We start from the raw sequence: 27,125 nt of genomic DNA, 5'->3' as shown, positions 1-27,125 counted from the left end.
GAGGCAGGCGCCTTCCTGCTGCACACCCTCCCCCCGGTTCATCGCTGCCCCATTTCTTCCTGCCCCGAGCCACAACCAAAGCATACAAACCAGCTCTGAATCGCGCGCTAATATTCAGCCAGTGCATGAATTTAGAAACAGGCGAACTCGTTAGTAAGTAAGGGAGAAAAGAGTAAAAATTGAGAAAATCACTTTGACACGAGTGCGTTAATATCTTCGGAAAGCTCAAAACCACACGAGCTGCGGAGCAACCCAGAGCCTGGCCGGGTACCTCGGGCACACAGCGGCTCAAGTGACCACGGGTGATGAGCTTGGCGAGGGCAGCACCAGTCAAAGAGCTGAAACTTGACATTTTAGAAGCTGGTCCCAGCCACTGCCTTCTTTGCAGTTCTTCAGATTCAGCGAATGCTGCAACATCTAGAGATTACAATACGCACTGCTACAGCGAGCCAAAGACCAGTGCAAGAACAGAGTAAAACATGTACAAAGTAAGACCGAGGGCTACAGTGTGAGAAGCCGATGCAGCAGCCTCGGGGCCCTTCCAGAACAATAAAATACGAGTGACTGCTCCCCCTGCACCAGCATCCAGCCCCACGACACGCATGTGGAACAGCGGCTCCCCATGACCCCTGACATGCTGCAGGTGGGACAGCTCGTGCCCCTGCACCTCTCCCGGCCAACTAATGGACAGCAGCTGCACTAAAGAACCAGGGAAAAAAGCTTTGAATGTCTTCTACCCACCTGTTTTTGTTTTCCCCAAATAATTTTAAAATCTAATATTGCCTCTTGAATGTAAAAAGGAAACATTTCTCTAAGTTGTATAGCCAGTTTCCTCAGCTGAAGACAAAAGTTTAGCTCCTCTGCTCAAGGCTTAAAAAGCTGCTTAAATAACTGCTGTTATTCCACAGAGCTTCACTCAGCACCCCTAACCCCCCAGCAACGCTCCAGCTGAGCCACTGGTAACACAAATCAGATTCCGCAGTGATTTTAGTTACTGCTTGAGCCTATTCAGAGTCTGACATTTGATTTTTTATGAACTCTAATTTAAAGACAAAGCCAGCAAGCTCCTGGGTGCCTGACGGCTGCTGACAAAACCCGCCGCGTTGCTCAGAGGACAGAGTTCAGAGGGTGGCATTACAGCAGCTTCACAAACTGCGGCCGTTTTCAGGCTCCCTCATCCTAACACAGAAACCCCAAACCTCCCCGTGTTCCAGCTGAGCTGCCCAGTCCCCATCCCTGCAGGACGTGGCTTAGCAGAAGATTGGGAGGCCAGGCTGCTGGTTGGACTTGGAGATCCTGAAGGTCCTTCCCAACCTTGATGACCCTGGGATTCTGTGATATCAGCGTGCTCGGTGCTTTGCGCAGCACTGTTTGCTTACCCCAAATTTCTCCACCAGGACGCGAGGGGGCTGCATAGCACCCGTGAGGATGAGCACAAAGAGAGGGGATGTCCCCAGAGACCCCATGGATGGCTTCAGGAGTCTCAGCCCCCTGCTGTAGCGGAGATGTAGGGGAGCTCCGTGCCACGTGCAACCATAAATCATGAGTCTGTAGCAGCTGAAGGCTGGAAGTTGGTTGCTCCTCATTAGAGAAAGGCTCTCGCTCCTCCTGAAGTTGGCAAATGGGCTGCCGAGTCCTGTCCATGCGTCCGACCGCTGCCCCCTGCTGCTCTCCCCCGTGGGCACCAAGGACACCAAAGGCAACCTGGAAACTACCAAAGGGATTTCACAGCTCTGGCGACAGCAGTAAGGGTCTGGGGGTCCAGGTCATTTTCTTCTTGATCCTGCCCGTTCGGTTAAAGGACGGGAGGAGGAGTAGGTGGATTCTCCAAGAAAATGACCGGCTGCATCGCTGGTGTTGCCAACAGGGTTTCACTTTCTGCAACCACAGGACGCTGCCTAAGATTGACGTATCGCTGCAGCACGGCCTCTGAGCTCCCCACCTTCTGAGCTGGAAGCACAAACGTCATCATATAGAGCACCAAAATCCACTGAAACAAAAATCCACTGGTGTACGGGGTCTTGCACTCCTACCGGCAGACCCTCCTGCCTCTCTGGTTTCCTGCACGGTACATTTCAGCAGAAAATGGTCCATGGTTTCACAGCTCCTGACTGAGTCACCAGACCACTGCCCCCCTCAAACTAAAACTGGCACAGCCAGAACGTCTGCAGGAATCAGCATGCAGCGGTTATCGTACCAAATTTTTGTTTTTATAGGACTTGGCAAAATTCTGCAGGCGCTGTGTGCTGATGGTCTTGGTTCCAACGAGCCTCAAGTCCAGGTTGTTCCCACCCCACCGAGCCAGCCGACCCCAGGTCTGCTCCTGCGAGGCGGCAGCGCTGCAGCACGTTGCCGGACAGCGCTGGGGCACCCCTGCATCTCCAGCATCCACCGCTCTTCTTTCCGTGTGTAAATCATTCTGTTTCCAGCCAAACCATCCCCATGGCATCTCCAGCGGCTGGGAAAGTCACATCAATAAACAGTGCTTTATAACTAAATGCCAGACTTCAAGGCAAAGCCGCACCCTCCATGTGTGCCAGGCAGCCCCACCACCAAGGACCCCTGCCCGCTCACGTGTCTCTTCTGCTGTGACAGCAAGCAGAGTTTCTCATTTTTTGCTTGGCCACATTCCTTTCCAAATACGCCTCCCCACAAAATAGCTTCGAACCAAGAAGCCTCAAGCTTAGCAAACAAACAAAACGTGCTCTCTGCAAGCATCCTTCCATTTTCAGCATCCCAGAGCATTTTGGGGACAAGGGTCCTCCTGAGCTCTGCTTCCCTGAACCCAACACCAGCAGCCCCTCTCTTCATTTTAGTTATTAACTTCTGCTTTTGCGTGGTCTCTAATACTCAAGGTCACCCAGACTGAGCCAGAGAAATCCCGTATGAAAGCAGAGAGAAAACAGACGCAGTCCTTAAATTTGGTAAAAACCCCCCAAGTTGCTCAGTTATGCAGCCGACCGGGTTATAACCAACCTCAGGCACTCCCAGGCTCTGTGATATTGCAACATAAAGGCATGAAGTGCACAACTGCTCCCTTACAACTGTTTTTGTTTTTTGTTTGTTTGTTTTTTTTAAACATGGCTGTTGTATTCAGAATTAAAGGTTTAGAAACAAGTTCAGCAATTATAAGCCCTGAAGTACCCAACTAGTTACCTTTTGCCCTTTTCCTGGTGCCAGCCAACGCTGACCTGGCTCTGGGAGAGGTCTGTGCCACTTCCACGCTGGGGGCATCCTCTCAGCCCCCGTTTTGTCTCCTCAAAGTCCGACTGTGCCTGCTTGGTTCGGCCAAAGGGGTGGCACCGAACTGTGGGAAACAACAGGCAGCTCTGGCCCTGTCTCCGTATCACGAACACCAGAAGTAAATCAACAGGAACACCATTTACGTGTTTTAAAATGAGAAATCAATTCCGTTTCACAGAAGCAGCTGCAAGAAAGTCAGCATTTCCGCGCGTTGGCAGCAGATGAAGACGCCGCTGCAGGGCACGCTCACCATCCTGCTCCTCACTCTGTGCTCCCGAGCAGCTCCCACTAGAGACCTGCAGCTGAAGGCAGCCCCAGCCTAGCAAACACGCAGCAAATTTTCCCCCTCTCTGGGTAGTTTTTATACAATCAGCACAGAGACACCCCAAAACCAGAGCAGAGCGCCGCGCTGGCTGCATGCAGAACACACCCCCAGCTCTCTGTCCCTGCAGCTTCCACCCCGTGTCTGAACAGCGGTGGCACCAGCAGGGCACGCAGAGGGACATCTCAATGACACCAGCTTCGCTCGAGGCCTCCCACAAGCACACGTGTGGCAGGGCCAGCTCCGGGGCATGGCAAGATGCAGCCTGGTGCTGTTACAAACTCCCGCAGAACAATTTCTGCGAGCACTGGGACATCTTTTCAAAGGCGTCAAGGGAAGGCGCAAAGGTTCAACCCCCACCATTTCCCAACAAAAAGCAAGCGTCTCCCTGTGCCTGTGAAAATCTGGCTGTTCAAAGCACACACCGACAGCTCGGCTTCCCCATCCTGTTCCTTCGCTGTGCTACGATGAGGTCTGACCTCCGAAGGAGGTGGCGGAGGCTGCAGCAGCGCCGCGCTCAGCGCGCCAGAGCCTGCAGCAGACAGCAGCCCCCAGATTCAGAGCCCAACCCCATTGCTGTCCTCTGCCATTTCATTTGCTTAATACCGACAATAATGAGCCCGTGGTATTGCATTTTTTGGTATCCGAACGCTAGCAGCCTCCCACAGCACAGCAGCGTTGCCCATTTCAGAGGCTCCATGCGGTGCAAACCCGGCTGGTGGCAGGGGGTCCCCGCACAGGGCTCCCGACAAAGCAGGGGGTCAGTGAGAGAGAAATGGAACTGAACCCTGGGCAGAGCTGTCTGTAAAACGGGGAGAAAGAAGGGAAAGGGGAAAAGGGCTGAACCACTTCGAGATCCCGAATATAACACTAGAAGGCATGTAAACAATTCTGGACCACGTGAACTCCCCTACTGTAAGAAAAGAAATACTGACATGGACTTCACTGTAAGGAGAATCCTAGAAATGGTTTCAAGAATACATTCGTCGGATGCAAGAGGTATTTGCAGAGTTATACTACCTGAAAGTTGGAAGTGCAACCCACTATGGGGGAAGGGGACTGGTTCTAATTGAGTGGGAAGGCAGGCTGCTGGAAAACGTTGCACTACTAAAAACAACTTCCTATCGTTGCTTGTCAGGAATAGCCCCAAACGAGGCTACGGCATCTGTGGCATAGGGATGAGCACCCCCTTTTTTTGTGTGTGCTGGGAGACTGAGCGAGTAAGATTCACTTTAAACAGCTTTTGTATCCAATGCAATTTAGAGACGCATAAACAGCAGCTTTTGTGAGAACGGTGTGCAGAGTCTTGTTTAAGGTAACTGAGATCCAGAAACCTCCTAGATTTACATTTGACAAAGGCTTGAAGGGCTCTGTGCTCACCATGGAGTGTAGATGGATCTCAGATGGCTGAATGGGAACGTCACGGTGTGTATATTTATTACTCAAACTCCAAAAACTGCATCGGGAATAAAACGAAGCATCAATATATTCTGAGTTCAGGTCAGACAGAAAGAAAGCATTAAAACACATACCAATACGCAGACAGCACAGCATTGCATTTCACCAGCTCTTCCCCGGCTAAAGAACTTATTTCAGGCGCAAAAATTCTTTTAATCTTATTTGGTGTTGCAAGGTTGTTAAACTCGAATAGCTGAACAGGTAATAATATCCAAAGTGGGGCATCAGATGTAAGTGGGTGAGGTGATGGAAGCATGCAGAGGGCAGACCGGTATCGTTTGAGGCCCCACTCCTGCAGTTACCTCTGTGCAAGCAGATCTCCGATCACGAGGACCTGCACAAAGTCACCCGCAGGACGGGGAAATCGTTGTGCTTCTCAGCTCGCAACAAAGGACTCCTTCCCTATTCCTGCTTTCAGTGGCACGCAGGGAGCATGCTGTTCTCTTCCCTGCTGCAAAAGCACAGTGTAGGGGGCAAATCCTGAAAAAATCTTGTGCAGCACCATTAGTTCAGTACAGAGGGAAGCTGGGATGCCCAACTGCGTTTGGTGGCTTCGGACGTTTCACCAGCTTTGAAACAAATATTGCCTAGGTAACAACATCCTCACAGTGGTTGGTAGTCCAAAGAGGCTGAAACGCTATCCCACTACTCTTGTTAAACCAATTAACGACTCATCTCTCCTGATCCCTTCCGCAAAAAAAAAAAAAACAAAAATGAAAACAAAATAAGAATAGAAATAAAATAAATAAATAAATAACGGCATCTCCAAAACATTTATTTAACTTTTCTCTCTCTCAAATCAGACCAGCTTAGAGACACCAACTTCACCTACCTTTGCCAATTCAGCTAGGGTGCGGAGCAACCTAAAACCCTTTCAGACACACAAAACCCAAATTGTAACGCTCTTCTGGTCGCTTGTCTGCTTCTGGAAGCCTGTCCTGAGAGCTGGTGAAGTCCGAACCCTTATTCCATTCCCACATATCAGTAACTCATTGGCTATATGGAAAAGAAGTGTATCCAAAGCACACAATGGCACATTAAGTTTGAAGAAAGCATTGGTAAAGGAGAATAAAACTACAGCAGTTGTTCAGCCTACTCTAACTAAATGTTGAGCCACTGCAGAACTCCTCCTCCAGCCCAACACAAAGTAAAATTGTGTCACCCCCTTGCCAAGACATTCTTTTGTGGTACGTTACTGGCACTTTATGTCAGTCTCATATGGTAGATACATGCACATTTGTCTGTGTGTTTACATACAAAAGGTCTGATAACAGTAAAACATTGTTCAGATAGATATAAAAAACCCAAGGAGTTGCATTAGCCAAAAAAAGTGTTTTGTGAGAAACAACAATAAAAATGATATAACCACAGCTTTTCTTTTCTTTAAAATTAGATAAATACCCAAAGCTATGATTTCACTTGGGGCCTCTGTACCTTGACAGGGAGTCCAATGGAGTATATCTGAAGGCACTTAATATCCTCTACTCAGCTGTAAGATGGTTGCACAGGGAGCTGGGGAGCTTGGGATGTGATTTGGGGCATGGAGGAGAGAGATGGATGAAAACAAGCCCTGAAGAGCTGTGATCCACACAGCATCAGGCGCTGAAATGAAAACAAACGTACAACCCAGGTGTTGAGAAGGTCTCTCTTGAAAAAGAAAACTGCCAATTGCAAATGTCTTTGTGTTTCTATTGACAGAGCACTTCATGCAACTCTGACAGTGCATCATACACTCTTAGAGATATTTAGCTTTGTCAGTTCATTGACCTCCTCAGTTCCCGCTTCCTCACAGTCAGTCTTCTCTACAGCTTTGCCAAACCTGCACCTCTCTTCTGCTTTCATCGAATCTTTCTGGAGCTTCTTGGAGGAAGGAAGAATGTCCTTGGTTTCTGAGTTATCTGTGCCATGGGCTATCTTATCAGAATTCTGTACAGAAGGCACCAGGTTGGCAATCTCGTCAGTCGGAGATCGCCCAATGCTGCCATCCACTTGAACCCGAATGTCTGGGGATATAGACAACTGGTGATGTGGCACGATCCCATTGTCCATGCATTTTGGGTACAGGTAGGTCTTCATCTGACCTTTCCCCTTCACATTGACCGTCCCCCTATAGTCAAAGTCATACCCCATCTTGTTCAGGATGCGGTAGCTTTCCTCACTCACCTGTATACGACACTCTACGCCAGTGGTGTCCATTCTGCTAGCAATGTTCACAGTGTCACCCCAAATGTCATACAACAACTTGGTGGTGCCAATGACCCCAGCAGTGAGAGGGCCATGGTTAAAGCCAATCCTAAGTTTAAAATTAAACCACAGCATGTTGTTGTTGAAGTCATCCACCACTCGCATCATTTCTTTGGCAAATTCAAAAAGGGTCTGCAAATGTCCATGGGGATGGTTGTTGTCCTGACACTGCGATGTGTTCAGCCCTGAAGCAGCCATGTAGGTTGCCCCAATTGTTTTGATTTTCTCAATGCTGCTGTAATGTGGTTTGCTTAGCAGCTCATCAAAATCCCCAATCAGTTCATTCAGGACTCTGTAGCACTCTTTGCCTCCTTCGTAGTTCTCTTCGTAGAACTCGCTGAAGTTCACAATACTGGCAAAGATTACCCCGCCACTGTCATGGTTTTTGGAATAGCTCTGGGAAACCTTCAACTGCTCAGCCACGTGATAGGGAATAATATTCCTCAGCAACCAGTCAGCTTGATCCCTCATGCTCTGAATTTTGGTGCGATGAAGATCGGCCTCCACATCCCCATGGTAGTGGAGGCGGTAACTGACCTCAAACTCCCGATTCAGAAACCAGACCAGGAGGAGCAGAAGGAAAAAAACCAAAATCACTTCCTGACCGATGAGGTCTGCTGGCCTCTTCATGTCACTTGGCACCGAACTGTTGCACGGACTCTTCCTGGAGCTGGAAGCAGAAGAAAGGGAAGAACAAGAAAGGTGCATTTAAAAACATGGTCAGGGCACTGCAATTTCTGCTCCTACACTACAAGAAAATTGTTGGAAGTGTATGCTACATACCAAATTAGAAAATATGCCTTTAAAACTTTATCTGCTATTAAGCTTGCTAAAGAATTAATTTAATTCTTAAACTCACCAAGTACTTCCTTAAAGGGATACCATCGGGTTTAGCAACACAGAAACTGGCCCACCTTTACATTGGTCCTGTTTTAAAGATTTCACTAAGGAGACAGTTACTGTTCTATATAAATACTACATATAAATATAACTATATAAATACTATTCTATACAAACACTACATGTAAATACATATAAATAAATGCTTAATAATGGCTGTGTGTTTAGATACATGCATGTACATGTCTGTCTACAGCTGCGTGTGTTAGTGTGTGTAACTGGTGTGTTTATAATTTCTTTGTACATACTTCCAATATTTAGAAACATTCACTTTAGATTTTTCGAGCTTTTCCCTCGTCTCCTCATCAAAGACCGATAACCTCTGCAGTGTGCCTTTAACGTTAACGTGTCAAGGTTTTGGAAGAAGATAGCCCTGTACAAGATGCTTCGTGAAGAACATCATGTCTCCTGCATGAAAGCGCTGAATATGGAGCTCTGGGCTGACATCTTTTGCACTTTCCATCTCCACCATAAAAAGCTTCAGTGGTTGTAAAGTTTCTCAGAGTACCAAGATTAAAAAATTTAAAAAAATAAAAATCAAGGCTCATATAGATTAAGAGCAATATTTCAAATCCTTTTGACAATTCGTTGACTGCCTGTGCAGATTATGAAGCACTGACAGAGTGCGCTTCCAGTGCCAAACAGCCCTCAGCAAGGAGACATCTGCAGTCCACAGTCTCAACTTTCTGGAGAGATGTGAAGACACATTTAGTCTGAGAAGACACCACCTATGCAATGCTGGAAACTAAGTCTAAACCCAGACAGATTGGCATGCAGAGATTTCCGGAGTCATTTAACTGAAATTTTTTTTCCTATGAACTTTCTTATGCCAAAGTGTAAGACTTGATATGTGCAGACACATGCTCGGGTTTCTCAAGTTAAGAAATGGTCTGATAAGGGAAAGCATCACCTCAACCTTTCTGCTTCAAAAAGAGAAATGCAATCTGTATCTCAGCGTCTGTTTGTGTTCCTCTTATGAAGGTATGTTAGCAAAAAGACATCAAAACCTCAAAGCACAACAGTAGCAATAGTTCAAGTAAAGAAGACTTTAAATTTGTTTCTGTAATGTGAAAACATTTCAATGCTCAGTTTGTTTCTTTATGTCCGTAGGGGACATGCTTCCACTTCTGAAATCAAAGCAAATGTTTTAGCAACTGAGCTACATTCCAGACCCTATTTCTTTTTCTGGAAGTTCTTTCTCAAATATTTGATTGCACAGTATAGCCAGAAAGGTATGATGAAGCAAACCCCGCATAGTTGTGATACAGATGAATACCCACATTTTATTCTGTGCCATGGTCTTTTTTTTTGGTATATGTATCTATTGAATTTTATCATAGTAAGCCTATAGGAGAGAAAAAGGTTTCTGCAAGTATTTACAACAGAGAGCTTACAGGTCACGTTTCAGATTAAAGGTAAGACTATGTATTATGTCGGGAATTAATATATATAATATATATATTTTTTTTTCCTAACCATAAATATACTTCTCCCAGGAGAAATGAAGGCATATTCATTTTAGTGGTTTGATATCAAAAAAAAAAAAAAAAAATCAATGACTGGAATAGTAAGAATTTCTAAAATACAAGCCTTGCTGCCTCTTTAGCAGGTAGCAAAATATCCGCCAAATTTGATGGGCTTAGAGAACAGAACAAGAGAGGATAGGTAAGAGTAAAGATCTCTTTAAATAAAGAAAGCTGGAGGAGGTGAGGAATGAATCTCAGTCAAGAAGCATGATTCAGGTTCTTTTCAAAACAGTTGATTATTTTCCATATCTTGTGGAAAGAGATCTGCCGGCAGATCTGAGCAATGCCAAGTTACTCCTTTGAGAGTACATGAGTTTGATTCAGATAGTCTGCTCTAACATCAAACAGCCCTGCCACAGGGATTTATTTAAGTCATTAGAGGCTTTTTATTTATTTTTTATTGTACAAAATAGTCCTTGTTTCTGTAATTCCTCGTAAATAAATGAAGAAGGCACCCTACATTTTCTGTTACAAAAAGTGGCCCGTATCAAACGCTAGAGATGCCTTTTAAGAACAAACTCCTGCTTCCCATTCACAGCTCCTGAAGCACTGGCATCTGTGAGCTCTCAATCATCTCCTCAAGCACCGGCTTGACCTTGTTTCCCACGTGGGTGTACAACCTTAGAGATCTGCATTTGAAATGAGAGTGACTCACTTGTAAGCTGACCTGATTTCATTAATAAGGTAATGGGTTAGTATCTCAAAAGAGAAGGTGCAGTATCTTTTCCAGAGCTGGCATTTTTGTTCACTATGCGACTGCTACAAGCATTAGTACAAAAAGCCACAATACTAACCTGAAGGAGGAAACATTTACTTCCTACTCATTTGAAAATCAAATTTCTGGACATTGCAGCGAATAGGTTACAGGACCTACAGGGCTTTAAACCACCTCACAGTCTGTTAGCAAAGACGACCCCCTGTCCAAAGCTGCCCTTTAGAATGCAAAGAAATAAAAAACCCTACACCTCTATATACAAACGGATCACACAAAACCAAATCCTTTTAAGTTCTACTTTTCATGAGGTGTTGCAGCAGAAAACTAATTTTAAAAGTCATTCAGACCGAAATCTTAAGCTGTCAATGTTCCTTTAACTCAAACTGTTGAAGCACTTCCTGGCACAGATGCCTAACTATTAACTTGGCATCTTCCTTCAGCCTGTGTGTTGAATATGGAACAAGTGAGAGCTCCGGAGATAGAATCTCCTTTGGCTTGATCACAAATCATAAAGATAATGGCTTTCTACTTATAAAGATTTTTGGAAAGCCATTTTGCTTCTGAGCCAGTAACCTATGTTTGGATTTGGATTTCTTACTATATTTAAAGTGGATGCACGCCTGCTAAATCTTAAAAAAGAATGCAATGGTGGAACAGCACGGAAAAAGGAAATCAAACAGCTGCTTTCAATGAAGAACATAAAGAGGAGGCATATAAAAAAAAACCCTATCATCAAGCAATTATAGTCTTCCACCTTGAGTAGCCTATCAGTGTTCCTCCTTGAGCCATCACAGGCTGCGACAATACACTTTATCTGCTCTCAGATAAGAAATGAATGAAAACAAGAAATATTTCTTGCTTAGAAGACCAAGTGCAGTAATACCTCTTTGGGGCTGATGAACTTGTCTGTCTGGAAAAGGAGGCAAATTCCATATTTTGATTTACTGAGCACAGCATAGACAGTCCAGAGATGAACTCTGTGCTAAGACTTCATTACCATTACTAGTACCTTTCCTCCCAAGCAATATTAATTATTATCTCAATTCTTGATCAAGAGCAGGGAATGGCTTCATGAAAGGCATGCAAATAAAAAGTTTGTCTTGCCCTCTTAGAGCTAAGGAAAAGCTTTTGCGCTGATTTGGGTGACCAAGGGATCTTTTTTGTTTATCTACACTACTTAGAAATGAACAGCGTAAATGTTTGTTAGGATAAGGGAGTTTCAACTTTTTATTGGTACACCACCTGGAAAAAGGGAAAAATCTGTTTGCACAGAAACTCTAAAACTGTGGTATATAACGATGCACATTAAAAAGAGCCCCAAGCAACCAAATTCTGTTGCAAATCAACAGTAGAAGCAGAATAGGATTAACTCCTAGTTCTCTCTTTTAACTTCCAAACCAGAGAAGAATTACATCACTTCCTCAGTTTGGACAGCTTCAGATCAGAGGAGCCTAAGCCACTCACAAACATCGCACTGGTGTGACACAGTTCCTGCATTAAACCAGAGATGGTGACCAACAAACCACCACCCCACAAAGCTGCTGCTGCCCACAGGAAGGACGGCGCTGTGCAATATTTACACGTGCACCTGCATTTTTTCCTCTGACTGAAGGAATGACAGGCAAAATACAAATACCACGCATCTCACAGTAGAAAGCTTAATTTTAAGCTTAGAAGTGTTTAATGAGCCAGATGTTTTGGTCACTGCTTTATTTAGTATCTAAATCACAGGCTACAGTTTGCAAAGCAGGTAGAGTGTACTCCATGCCTGCTTGCAGTAACAACCTCTATGTGGTTTGGTTTTATCCACTTTTACCTTTATTTATCATGAGTTAGAAGTTATGTGATACGTTCTTGAAATAAAAATGTTTGCATGTAAACAATGCTTGACAGCTCTTTTTTGACAGATTCCTAATAAACAATGATATACAAACAGTGGTGGAACTGAAGACTGGGTTGTCAATTATTTAAGGCAGAATGAATTATTTATTAGTGATTAGCAGCTGGTCAGGAGCCTGTTAAGCTGTTGTCAATGGTGGCCAAGACATTTGTAATTCTGAGCAACGTAAAAGCTTAGGCCATTTCACAAACTAATAATACAACACTGAAGATTTAAATTCAGGTTAATCCTAAGACATTACCTTCAGTGATCAGCACACTTCAATATTTTGTACATTGCATTTTCAGCAAATTCCCTCCAGTGTTTTGGCCTACAAAAACCGAGCAACCTCTGTTTTTTGGCTTTAACTTTTCAGCCCTTCTGGGTTTAGTGAACTGGAATTCCCTTCTGAAAATGAAGTTATCTTTCATCTTTGATCTTCAATCAAAGCCATAAGAAAGGAAAACCCATGTAAAAAAATACCACTGTATTAAATTTTATCATCTTGGTGAATAAATCTAATAAGAAAGCTTAGTTACCATCTCCCTGTCTTTACAGCACACACATTTTTGCTAAACTAACATAGCACTTTGTGTAGGTAATTTTTAAAAGTAAATACTATTTTTTTTTTGGTGATACATACAGCAAAAGCAACATCCTCTTGAATACACACTGGTTTAAATGAATTACTTAGTCAACTTGTTCATACGGTCATTAGTTCATTTGAGCACAACATCACCTCAGTATTGCCCCCAAACGTGCAATTAGAAAACACATTTTTCTAATACCAACAACTAGTAAAAACACTTAAAATGGTAGAAGAAAAACTCGCAATAAAATCACAGGGAATTCAGCACTGAAATAATTAGAGTGAATCTTTAATTCGCTGATCTGTAAGGGGCTATTCATAACCCAATAAAAGATTTTTGTTTGTTGGTTTAGAAGTCTGGGGGCTACAATTTCATTTGCTCTCAATGACAGTACGTGCTGTGCTGCCTAAGTGAGCTGCGGGTGACAGACAGCACGCAGACTGTCACTGCCTGCATGTCTCCGTCCTGGTGAAGGCAGCTGGCTTCACAGCCTGCTCTTTCTGCTGACGTTTCTCTACACCAGGGAATTCTCAGCTGCCCAGCTGTGGGTAACAACTAACTCTGCATGCTTCCAAATTGTGCAAATCAACAAAACAATTAAAAAAAAAAGCTCAAGATGTACAGATAATGCTTTAAAAACATCTACTACTGGAAGAACAGGTGCTATTTTATACAGCTCCTCCATAGTTCTATTTCTTACAAATCAAATTTAAAAAGAAAATAGCACTATGCAATTCAGCAACTGCAGCATTAGCTCTCTGATTTTTCATCATACTCAGGTCTTCTGGAAAGGAAATTAGGTACACAAGGAGCTTAAACACAACTTGCTGGACCAATTTGTTGAATTCCCAAGTGTATTACTATGGATGCAAAGTTTTACTACATGTAACTGGTTGAAAATGTTTCTATTCCTAAACACAGTCATTTGATATAAAGTTTACCTAAAGTTCTGCGCCAAATCCAGATGAAAAGTTTCCACAGAGCTGAAATAAAAAAAAAGCATTGACATCAGAAGGAAGTTAAAGCAATAAACAAAGCATTCTGCCAGAATTCCAGTTAGCATTTTTAACTTTTCTATTATGTGGACAGTAGGACCAATAATAGCACTGCACATTTGATCAACTTCAGACAAACTTTGTTTGAACGCCGACTTATCTGCACTTTTTGCTTGGCAAAAGCAACCACAGTCAGACAGCGATGCAAAAACCTCTGAAGACTAGGTGATGATAATGCAGTCAATATGATGTCTGGAACAAGTAATTGTGAAAGAATCCAGACTTACCTTGGAAACACGGAAAACCAATTTCAGAACTCTAAAAATCAGCTATGCCTCCATCTTATTGGACCAACACAATACAAAGATTAAAAAAAAATAATAACCAAAACACAAATATAGAGTCTCGTTTTGAAGGTGCCATGAATGAAAGTAATTTAAACATTACAATTTCTATGCAGCAATTAAGTATTATAATTGACAGAACTAGTTACTTTTTTGGGAAAAAAAAAAGGTAAAGAATAGTGCAGAATGGATTTCCCTGTGAGGTATAAAGCTGCAATTACCTTTGTGACAAAAAATCACTATCGATAAGAAAGGAACAAAACAAGTTATTATTAATCTAGGCAAATAGAAGTTATGGGACACACTAATTCAACCTGCATTTTGTTCACAATCTATTCTACAAATTGCTGTTTTTCAGGTATGCAGTTGAACAGCTCAGCCTATTACTTTAAATACTTCAGAGATGAAATAACATATTGCATGAATTCTAAACTTTGCCCATTCCTGATCACCACTACTCAAACCACAGGCAAACATACACTATCATCAGGAAAATTTCTTAAGACAAAGTTTCTTAAACATTCATAATTACCCCCTTAGTAGTTAGCAAAGGTGGTGCTACAAAGTGTCAGATTGCAAGGTCTCCACCTCTCTGTTTGGGAATAACCTTTCCAGTCCCTTAATAAAATTGATGTGCAGGGAAATCCCCAAGTTATCTCAAGTTTTGTGTCCCTCCCTTTGCGCAATGTCATGATGCAGAGCTTATGTACAAGCTGATCTAGTAATTACACCTGTGATTTGTCTAAAATGTGTCTCTGAATATGGAAGTAGGAGTTAAAATTATGACAACAAACGTTTTGATTTTCTTCTGCAATAAACTGCACAGAGGTCTGTTGAAGTAATCACCCAGGAAAATGTCAACCACTTTGATACCTTTTCCATGCTGTAGCTTGACTGCCTGCCTTTGCATAAAGACTTTTGGTACTACACTGACGTTACATTACCCTATTCTAAAAGGCTCTGCTTGCTGGTCATGGTCCTGGGCAAGCAGCTCTGGGTGTCCCTTGCTGGGACAGGGGCTGCACCTGAAACCCCCAGGGGTCCCTTCCAGCCTCAGCCATTCTCTAGTTCTGTCTGTGATTCTGCACCCAGCACCGAGTTATGCTGCAGCAGCTCCATGAAGACATGCTAGCAGCAGGCGTGTAGCTTAATGAGCAGCAAGACCCCTGGCCTGGGGGAATTATGGAAGAGGAGCAAGGGAGTCGTGAAACAGCATTATGAGTTTACTGTTCACTGACTTCCTTGAGTAAATGAACCTGGGGCTAACTTCTCAGTGAAGCTGGTGGTTGGACAGCGAAAGAGTGCCAAGGAAAAATTAAATGAGTGAAAGTAACTGTTACTGGGAGAGGGTCACTTAGCACACCGGAGCAGTGATGTTGTTAGGTAAGCTGGACAAATAAATCCAACTGAAAAATCAAAGATGAGAAAAAGGGAGCAGGCATCCAGAAACTGAACACTACTTCCAGAAACCAAACACTTCTTCCCTCCACTGAAGCTAGAAAAGGCTGTTCTGTACTCCTCGCTTGAGTGCTCTGCTGACATAAAAAGGATTTTCTTTAGTCTAATATGATCTAGAAACCATTTGTCAACTGACACCAGTTCCAAGTTATTTTTTTCTAAGGAGGGACAAGCTCTTCTTCCTACAGCTCTCATAGCCACTTCTGAGTTACTTACAGCCTGAGCAGATGTTAAGGGGTGACTTTTATTCTGTCCTCTTATAATAGAAATTGGATCAAGATTAAGAGTCAGCTGAAGACGCCTGAAGAGGGGAAAACTAAATACACAAAACACGCATCTGCAATATTTTATTTTTTTTTTCTTTCCCCGGCTTTTCACCATATGGTTCAACAGGCCTCTGAAGAAGTGTAAAAGGAATGAATAGCTTTTGATAGGAATCACAGAAGCCTAGCATAAGAAGTCCTTGCAAAGCCCATGCTATGGTGAGAGTGCCAAAAGCCATATTTCTTAAGCCACCAAGAAGCGCAGTTTGATTATAAAATTTTGACAATAGGAGTGGACAGGGGGCTGGAAGGAGTCCCTTGACTATCTTGGCGAGAAAACAGAAGAATACTGCAAACAAGTTCTCCTATGGAGAAAGCTGCTTATCAGCAGACAAACTGAAAGGGCTTAAGGTTATTTCACACAAACTACATTAACATGATTCCTCTAGTTATGGTTTTGCAGCATCCTCTGAAAAGGCAGAGAAGTGAGAAAGGAAGCAGGATATTAGATCTCTATTAAATCTGAGTGCCTGCCTTTTACAGTGCAGAATTCCTTGAGGAGGGATCTGGAAGAACAATACACGATTCTTACGTGCAAATGTAAATCCAGCTAGGAGAGGACACCAAACACCTCAGAAATATCTTAAAATAGATTTTCTAACAAAAGGTAAAAAACAATTCTATTGGTCTCCTACGTGTGCCCTAGAAACACACCACTTGAGGACAGAGCATCATTTCAACACAGATTACAGGAAAGGGCCCCTCAGGTAGCATTCTGAAATGCCTCCAAAAACGCAGATCTCTTTCCAAATCAACTTTTTACATTTGAGATACTAGAGAAATTCATGGCAGATACTAAAATCACATGTATTGGATCCTCACTTCATCAGCAGCAAAAAATTTGTTTATCCCAAATTTTCTTATCCCAAACATGGTCTATGGGTGCTGGGATGTGATGCTCACCTGTCTGGACACAAGGAGATGTAGAGCAGAATGAGAAGCACTGCTCCTACTACAGTTGCCAATAGAGATCTCATCCAGGAGCTAAGCTGGCAGAAGTTACAGTACTGCACAATGGTGATCAGAATGGCACAACACATAAACATGGTGTACTGCAACAAAGAGAGAGAGTGCGAGTTAGCTTTGTCTTGCTGACTGGAGCCCTTTTGCACATAAATGCCAGCACAAATAAAGGCATGTGCAATATGAGAGAGAAAGCCCTAATTTCCTTGTGTGATATGCACATTAAGTGATCCTCATTGTGTCTGTAACAGGAGGCAGCACTTGAAGATGGAGGTCTTCCCTTCAAAGAGCAAGCAAACTTTTAGCATTGACAGTTTGTCACAATTTTCCCTAGATACAGTTTTGCATTACCGCATCATACCACCATTATTTCAATACTATTCAACACCTTCAGCTTACCTTAGCAAAATGCTCAGTTCCTCTTCTTATTAAAAAAAAAAAAAGGAAAAAAGGAAAAAATAGGGTAAGCATTGACATTAATCTCCTCTCTAATTACTGGGATTAGACCCTCCCTGTTTTGAACGGGATGTCAAAATTCCACTGCACTGAAAATGTGGAACATATTCACCCTCAGGAACTACAACCAGCTTCCTACCCTTAAAAACACTTCTTAGAGGATGCTAGCATACTGCCTATCAGCAGGTGAATAAGGAAATAAGAAAAAACTATTTCAATCACAGAAGACAGGTATCAATCACTGTCAATCAGTGCTCGGTAATACCACTACTTGTGCCAATTTAAAAAAAAAAAAAAAAGTTGGATTTTCTCTTCCAAATGCCTTATCTCAGAATGCTTTCCCCTTCCACATCTTTGCTGGATAAATAAAAGGAAGTGCAGAACGGAGATATTCCCCAGAATGTCTTAATTTCCCTGAGATACAACGTTACACCAGTCAAAGCTCTCAAGCTGTTGTGCAAGGTCTGGTTTTATCAAGAATATCAATGACCATCCAAGCTAAAACAGAGACTCCACAACCGCGTCCTGGAGCTCTGTTCTGCTACATACTGCATTTTACAGTATCAAATGATTGCTCTCTCTCTCTCCCATTTTAAATTTCCTTTACAGCTGAAATGCAGAAAATGCAAATTAGGAATACTGTCACATAACAAATAAGCATGTGATTCAGAAGTAGACACAGTGTATGGAAAAAAAACTTACATAATTTACCATTTTAAACCACAAGAACAGTGTTTTTTGTTTAATTTAATGACTCAAAAATGGATGAATTTCATTTCAGAAGTGTCCATAAAAAACATAATTTAAACTTACTTTTTTCCCCCCATTTCAGGTCTCCTAAAGTGGCAGAGCACTGGTTCTCACTCCAAGTGATGCCCCAGCATGAAGCCAGCCTATAGAGGGTCAGCAAGTGCTGTGTTTACTATGTATGCATGGCTTTGGAAAGTTTTTTTTTCATTGCTGTTTTTGTTAATTTTGATTTTAATTATTTTATATCCAGGGAAGGTATAAAATGCTATGAATAAAAAAAAACTTTGCAAAACCATGTCATAGTAAAATATGACACTTACCTGACCCTCTATAGATTGATTCCATTTCCTAGAGCTCCATGATTGTTGGAACATCACTGAGCACAAGATGAGTTGGGACATCTCTTGGAGAGTGAGCCAACAACCCCGCGACTCTGGAGGACCTGCAAGAGGAAAGAAAGCCAAGATCATTCTCAGCTTGGTGATGAACACCACCGCCTCACTGCTGCTGCTTCAAGCACTTAGACCAATAACCTGGTATGATGAGGTATTGAGAATACGCTAACAAAAATGGGTCTTCCAACATTACTTTTACATGTTTGGAGAGATGATCATGGATGGTGATGAATGGGATGATATAAAATCAATGCACAAAGAAATTTGAGAGATTTGAAGGTTTTCAGGTCCCTTCAGCGTAAAGAAAACATTCCTACAATTAGTTTGCTAGTGGTCATGAGGGAAGAAGGGCATCATTGAACTAAAAAAATTGTACAGCTTTAAAATAGTTAACTTTGGTTATATTCACAAAGGTAAAAGCTACAGAAAGATTTTAAACATGGGTTGTGAGATCCTCAAATCCAGTCCTTTGTGACTGTGAAAACCACGGAATAGATTTAAATCAAAATGTCTGGTCCATATGTTCCCACAGAACAAACACTTCCCGACACACAGTACCAAACTGCATCTGTAATTCATGGTAGGAAGAAGGAAGAGGATCTGGTTGTTACCTATAAGCAGGGCCCTGCAATAGCAAGCGGTTTGTAAATGAATTCCCTGAAGATCCTGGAAAGGAAGGCTCATACACTGTGCTACCTAAGAGAAACAAGCTTTCATCTGTTTCTCATCTGTTTTATTCATAAAAATTATAAGCACTGATTTTATGCGATGCATCACCTTTAAATTAAACAGTTATTTTCTTTCCTCCATATTTTGCTCCTTGCTCCCTACTTCTGAATGTTTTTATTAAAGGAGGCACCAAATCTTTTGTGAACCTGTCTCTGGCTGGGCCAAATAAGCCAGTTTCTTTCAGTTCCTTTTGAGAAGGCACATCCTGTGTTCTTTACCCATCCCTGCAGCCCCTCAGGGTAATCATTTCTATGTCCCAACAGCTCTTTCCTTTCAGTTTTTCCATCTAGCCTGGCAGAGAAAAAAAACAAGCAACCCACTGCTAATACTGGTCTTGCTCTTAGATTTACTAATATGCATGCAAACTTCTTAGGTTCACAAAACATTTCAGACTACAAACTCCAAATTAAAAAACAAAATAAGATACTCTACTTGCATTAGTCAGAGTAAATACCAGCAGAAGTATTTGTTCTAAGGGAAAAAAAAAAAAAGTATGTATGCACACAGGTATTTATAACTATCTCTCTCCTCTTCTCTATGACAGTTTTCCAGCAAGTCACTGTATTTATGTAACAAACTGTATTCTATCATACACAAAAGCCCTGTTTTTCTCTAATGGATCTGCATCAAACATCTGTAAAGCATGAGGGAAGTGAAGGAAGAAGGCAGGCAAGCAACAAGCTAAATTAGATCCAAAATGTCAGACTATGAAACGGAGTTCTACAACTTACATGTATATTTGTTTCAAAATCAGAGGTGAAGTGCGAAAAAACTGCAAGAGCTGGGAGAGAAACTAGGATTGCACCGAAAAAATGTCGAGGCAGCCAGCCAGATATCACCTCCAGGAGACGCTTCGTGCAAGTCATCACCTCCTCCAGGAAGAATGCCATCCTGGAACAAACGGAACCACAGACCTATGGGTTAATTTCAGCACATCACTCCATACAGCTTAATTACCTGTAATAAAATAACTTAAAATTCTTCACTGGGACTGCAGCACCAGTCGCAGCTTGCCACGTGCCATACCACCTGCTGGTAAGTTCAAGGAATGATCCAGGCGTGCTGAAAGATGATGGCTCGTTTGCTACAGCACGAGGTGGGATGGGAGGGAGGGGGATGCTGGGGTTTGAGAAACAAACTGGAAAACACTTTTCACTTGGAAGGTAAGCGTATGAGAGACTTACAGTCATAAATACTTAGCCTTAAAGAGGTGGGGAGAGCTCCCGAGGGCAGCTCAGTGGAGACTCTTCTTACACCTGAGCGCTTCTCATCATTAAAACGAGTGAGCAAAGGTGAAAGCTTGCTTAACAAACTGTTTTTTATCTACAGAAATAGATTATCAGCAACATTTGCTTCTCAAAGCTCAGAAACATTCATCACTCTCCAAAAACTGCAACCGCTTTTCAAGGTTTTAATTATTTTTATGGAGGCATAAATAGGCAATACAATAGTTGCATGCATTCAAAGGCTCTCCATTGTGGATGTGTGTATTTACCAGAGCGGGTCTGGGCTTTTCTTGCTTTACCAAAGGATTCCTGCTTTTGTGAGATGAACTTACTTTAAAGAGAAACGGCAGAACCACAGAGCCCGCTGTGAGACCATGGGGCAGGCGAGAGCAGTGCCCTGTGCGTTTGTGGCATGGGTAATTCTGCTGGTGCCACAGTAGATGACCAGGGAGCCCAAATGGTTTTTGGACAGAGATGCTCACAGCTGACAAGAATGTTTAAATACAATATATGCTAAATGTGGAATTCACATATTCCAAAGTCACAAACTATTGCATACTATCTGGATTTTTTTTTTTTTAACAAAAATAAATAAATAAATAAACACAGAGGATTTTTCTCTAATGCTTTTGACTAAAATACAAGGTATAATGTTGGATAAAAACCTGATAAAAAATGGGTAAAGTTTTCTGCGTGACTTGGACACTAATTGCACGCCTTTTAAATAAGCCTTGCTCATGAGTGTTACTTTAATTCTCAGCTCTAGGCTGCATGAATTTTGCAACCCCTAGCATTATTCAACAGATTTATTCTCTCATTTAATACATTAAAATATTGGAATTATACTTAAGTGCAAAGAAAAAAAAAGAGAAAATTAGGGCAATAGGATGGAAAACGCTGTAATACAGCAGCACCCCACGAGAGGGTGCTCACAGATTTCTCAGTGCCTAGTGAATGGAGTCCCATGTAAGCCAAAAAGCACAGCTATATTACATCATAAAAGAGAATTTGCAACAAAGCACGGAAATACAACTGCATAGAAAGCAAAATAAATTCGAAAGCCCTGTAGAGTAATTGCTATTTTTTCTAAAGTGTTATATACTGTCCTGACAGCCTCTGCCATCCATGGCAGAACGTGTCCCGGCTCCAGCAGCAGCCAAGCTGCTCCAGTATCGAGTCCTTCTGAAAATGCCACCCAAGTTCATGCCTCTAAAAATAAAGTCGATCCTGCTAAAGCATACGAACTGGGATCAGCATTTACATGGCTAAACGGTGAGATGGAAACAGCTCCGGCTCTGGCAGAGCACCGTGGGCAGCACCCATCACTCCTGAGTGGAGCTGGGCACCCCCTGCCCATGCCAATGCCTGGACCCTGCTGTGGGTGCAGACCCCAGCCCTGGGGACGGGCACCCCGCACCACTGGTGTCTCGCAGCCCGACCCACGCGGGCACTGCACGGAGCAGAAAAGCTTGGTTTTTGCCAAGCCTCATGCCAGGATAAATTCTTGTGGGAACTATAGCAACAAATCCATCAGCAAACCTGATCTGTTAATCCTGGGATGAGGACACTTCTTTATTTAGGCAGCTGCATGTCTGAAAAAGCAAGCACAAATTCCAGGACAACTCCACATTTCTCAGTGGTAATGTTTACCTTCTTGCATTGATTTTTATTTTTTTTTTTTCAGTCCAGAATCAATTGCAATGCTCTGCGCTCTGGAATTAAAACAAGCGAAACCCCATCTTTCACAGAACAGATGAAGCCTGTGAACGCAGCACAGCTCTCCCATCAGAGGAAGCAAGCGCTGCATTAAATCCCGGCAGCAGGAGAGCTGCAGACATTTAATGGCTACAGGGCACTACCGGTAAATAATGCAGTGTCACTGGGTAGCTCAACAGGGCTTAAATGCTGAAGCATCTAAGATGTTTACACAAGCTGCAGTTCAAATTAGTAACTTTGGCATAAATGATTAATGGCTAATGGAGAACATTACCGTCATTTCTGTATTTACTGGCAGTTTAAAATCAATTCCCATATTTCAAATCAAAAGCTTTTGGCACAGCAGTGAATTGGTGGGATATTAAATACCAAAGTCACAGATGTTAGAAATAAATAAAGGCAAAACAGAATGCAGTTTGCCCTTGCATCAATACTCTATGTAAGTCAGGTTGTTAACAAAACCAGTTCATTAAGCTCTAGTTGCACCAAGCAATTTTTGTCCTTGGCTATGAGGAATTTAAGAAGATCCAATCGGTCGGCTACCAGGTTTCAACAGCAGACAGACTTTGGATATCACTTTGGCAAGCCCTGAGAAGGTAAAGTAGTGGGCAAAGGGCAGTTTTATTTCATCAGAGTACAGCAGGTTTCCATTCTACTGCTTTGACTCTGTTTGCTTTTTTTCTTCACCCAGAAGATTTTTTTCCTCTCTATTAAGGTACTTCTAAACTGATGAATCAACTTACCAGGTGCTCCCACCTCTCACTCTTTAGAACAGGATTGAAATATCCACTACACTGGATTCATCTCCTCACTGAGAGATCTTCACTGAAGGGTGTTATTGAAAGCAATGCATGTTTTAAACATCTTATTTATAACAAGTTTTAATTGAGAACAAGAACTGGATGCAAAAAGCTTCTAGTCAACAAAAAAACTTGTATTCACACCTAAAATAGTGGGCAGATCTCTTTTACCTGCATTCCTGCAGAAGCACCCCTAAGAATCCCAAGTGAAACTTCACACACAGTCGTATGCTCAGTGACATTTCCCAAGATATTTTTTTATAAAATACCAGAACTTTAAGACCTCTTACACTCCAACTGAACTCATGAAAGTCAAAGTAGTCATATTTCAAGTGGGCAGAAGGACATTCTTTGCACTACATTTACAGAACTGGAGATGACATACTCCACATGCTGACAAATTAAGCACCACTTTTTGCATGCAGCTTTAAACAATTAATTCTAGAGTGGCACTTGTGATAACAGTGGGATCCTCATCTATAGATACTCCAATAATTTATTATCAGACACTTCAGAGAAATCAAAACATCCTTCTCCTGCAAGCCTTGCTCCATAAGGACTTCTGTTCTAACAACTTCAGTTTTACCTCGTTTCTCATTGTGCAGGCAGCGAGTGCTTTCCTCTCCCACTACCGCAGCTGGACTCGAGCCCTTAGCCACAAGAGCTGCAGCGAGTACTTCCTAGTCTGAGCACTGGATTCAATTAAAAGTCAGACTGATTTAAACACAGGGTGCTTCGCATCATGATAATGAAAATACAATAAGAAACTTAGGCAAGAATTTTTTGGTCCCAAAATAATCCCTCTCCTGAAATTCTAGGATTGTGCCCAGCATTGTAGCCCAATCCCCTCCCTTCAAGATATCTCTGTGGTATTCTGTGATTGTCACTTGTGATGACATTTCTGCACAGGAAGCTCTGCACTTTTCTGTGCATAATGAGCGGTCAGAGTGAGCAGTCCTCGCTTTGAAGACAATTTAAAGAGGAAAAGGATGATTTTGTTCTTTCTGATCAAAGGAAGTGAGATGGAATAAGGGCACAACAGTACGTCTGTCCTCTTGATGCCAACAAGCTCCATGCTTCAGCAGTGAAAACAGAACTGCCTGTAAACTCATCCTCTGGGAATATGCAATGCAGTGCACAATTTAAAACATTTTGAATTTAATGCAGCCAACTAAGGAACACTTAGAGAATGATCGTATTTCAATAGCACAGATGGGGAAGTGGAAGGTTGTTACACTTGTACATGAGTGTGTGCCTCAGGCTGTGGAGACTGGAGTGCCCCCAAAATACCAAACAACCCAAACCCCCAAACAGACATCAAATCCTAAAAAAAAAAAAAAAAGGGGGGGGGGGGGTAGGCTAAAATATGCCAACATATTTAGAACTAGTTCCTAGTTCTAAACTAAAGAACTTAGTTCTTAGAATTACCTTGAATTACCTTAAAGGAGGCTATAGAGAGGTGGGAATCAGGCTCTTCTCCCAAGTACCAAGTGGTAAAATGAAGGGAAAAGGCCTCAAGTTGCACCAGGGAAGGTTTAGGTTGGGTATCAGGAGAAATTTCTTTACTGAAAGGGTTGTGTGGCATTAGAATAGGCTGCCCAGGGAAGTAACCATCCCTGGAGGTCTTCAAGAAATGTGTAGATGTAGAACTTAGAAGCATGGTGGACTTTAGCACTAGGTTAAGGGTTAGACTAGATGATCTTAGATGTCTTTTCCAACCTGAATGATTCTATGATTCTAACTGAAAGCAAGCCAGAAGGCTTCTCAGATTGTCTTCAGCAATAAAAGCTCTTTTTCAGTGCAAAGTAGGAGGCTGTTTTCAAGGAAGTACCCTGGGTGAGCTCTTCCCAGATCTGAGATGATCCTTTTTTGAACTTCAGAGATTTACTTACAAGTTACTATAGATGCCATGATGAGATGTAAGCCAAGTATAAATTATATTTTGTTTACTAAAGGAAAGATTGTGAATGTGAGCCTAGGGCAGCAAATGACTGAGAATCTACTGCTTGTAACTCTGGGGTAAATTTGCAGACACTTCCCTCATGCCAGAGGAAAGAAGAGCACATCTCACAGTTGCGTGACAAGGGCCCCAGTAGCTACGGATAGCCAGTGGCTTGTTTTCAATCACAAATTCCTCAGCCACGCATTTGGTGGAGAGCGCAGGGAAGGGCAGCAACCACTTCTCCCATCCAGCAATTCCTGTTTCCCAAATTAACCACAAGAATTTGTGGGGTCTTGAGATTCACAGCCATCTCGGTCCCAGTGAAAGCAGCAAGTGCTAGTGAGCTCCCATCATCTGCACTCGTAGTAGCTGTGCAGGAATTGCAATATTCCCTGCATGCCCAAACCTCCCATGAGTGTCCATTAGGAGAAAGGCAAACCTGTGTGCTCTCCATGCATTGTTTATTGAAAACCTGCTGCTACTGTAACAGGTAGGACCAGTTAAGTTTTGATGACTGTCTACAGATGTTCACCAAGAAGTGAGATGTTTCTCAGCCTGCTTTCCCAATCAGAATTAAACACAAAGGAATGATTAATACTAAAAAATAGATACTTCTAAGACTTAGAAGTCTGCTTTAACCCCTGGCTTTTTAAATCAACACGACTTTAAATGAGGAATCTGAGCGTGTTCAGGAAGAAAAATTTAGGTTTTAAACCAACACAATCTCATGCAAATGGCAAAAATGTCATTGGCAAAACCAAACAGCATTAAGAAAACATTATAAGGCCACTTAAACTCACCTTGGTAATGGCCCAGGCTCACTATCAGAGAGCATGGATGTCAGCAATCCAGTGCTGCAATGAATCTAAACCTCCCTACTGCTGTACACAGCTCAGAAAGACAAAACTGCTTTGCCAATTCCTGACTATAGAGATAGCATACTGAAAACAACAACTTTCCTTCTTCTCCTTAAATAAAACATGACCCACCAATTACAGAACAGGACTGAAGGAAAACCTTATGTATCCACATATAAAAATTTATAGGATTACAGCATTATCTTTTATAACTGTACGAAGTAAGAAAAGGTAAATGCAAAGATAATAATGTGACATTGGAAAATCAAGTAGCAACAATAACATACTGAAAAATACTAAAATTGAGTTATTTTGATAAGGTATCTGCAAGGTAAACAAACAATTTATCTCCAAATGCACCTGGGTAGCAGAAACCAGCTCTTGTACAAAGCAGTGGCTGAGCTGTTCAAAGCTGAACAAATCCAAGGATTCAGTTTCATGGCCACCTAACCCAAACTAACTGCTCACTGTTGCCTTCCTGCTCCCCATCCTGACGTAATGAAGGAACTGCCTGGGCTCATTAAACTGACAAAAAAACCTTTCACTTTTCTGATTTCCTAGTTTTTCCAAAAACTCCAGAACTACAATACTATTCAAGCCGTAACAGCCAAATATACCTGCTAAGAAACACTACCTTCAGAAGTACTGTCCCTGTTCACAAATGACATCCCTTTACTCCAAAACAAACTATTTCCTGTAAACATGCCTGCATACCTTTGTAGGCATACTTGAGTTACAACGATTACTTTGGTGGCTGAAGTACAAATTATTTGTTACCTCGAGCCTGAAAAGTCAGAGTGCAAGCTGCAATCTACTGTTTCTTTTGAAACAACAGCAGAATTGCTTCTAACTTGTAACTGCAAAAGCATTTTAACTTACACATAACCAACAGATCTGCAGAGCTGCAAGTGAAGACACCCATTTCCACACACCACCCGCATAACATTCCCTTGTGACAGTGAAAACAGAGAACGAGGGGGGCAGAATTAACTTGCCATCACAAGTACAGACAAACAAACATCTTACTATTGCGTCTCCCATCTGGGTTAATAACATGTTACATGTGGTATCTGTGCACATCAGGCAACACGCCCAGGAGAGCATGAGCTTTGCTGAACGCATGTAACAACTGCACTGTTCTGCTAAGGCCTGGGGAAACCCCACGTTATGCAGGAACTGCGCAGTAACGGATCTTCAACAAGTTACAGATGATGGGGGAAGGACCGTAAGTGTCCCAGAAGTCCAGAACACACATCCTGGAGGTTGCTGCAAGGAGGCAGTGTAGGGGCTGGCA

At 42.4% G+C, this 27,125-nt stretch overlaps 1 protein-coding gene across 2 annotated transcripts in view; it reads right to left on the bottom strand.

The window, feature by feature from the left end:
- Positions 1–742: 742 nt before the first annotated feature.
- The window catches only part of ADCY9 (adenylate cyclase 9), an 86,805-nt gene continuing 60,422 nt past the window's right edge, over positions 743–27,125 (bottom strand). For both annotated transcript variants that reach the window (XM_068699783.1, XM_068699782.1), the window contains 4 exons: positions 20,022–20,181; positions 16,901–17,049; positions 13,819–13,860; positions 743–7,937 (listed from right to left, as the gene is read on the bottom strand). In XM_068699783.1, coding sequence (XP_068555884.1) covers positions 6,749–7,937; positions 13,819–13,860; positions 16,901–17,049; positions 20,022–20,181 — 1,540 coding nt within the window. In that variant the 3' untranslated portion in view covers positions 743–6,748. The remainder of the gene's footprint in view (positions 7,938–13,818; positions 13,861–16,900; positions 17,050–20,021; positions 20,182–27,125) is intronic.

The sequence above is a fragment of the Anas acuta genome, chromosome 15, assembly GCF_963932015.1.
Source record: "Anas acuta chromosome 15, bAnaAcu1.1, whole genome shotgun sequence".
In the NCBI taxonomy this organism is placed as follows: domain Eukaryota; kingdom Metazoa; phylum Chordata; class Aves; order Anseriformes; family Anatidae; genus Anas; species Anas acuta.
The sequence above is the reverse complement of the archived record's forward strand: the minus strand, read 5'-3'. Positions and strand labels throughout refer to the sequence as shown.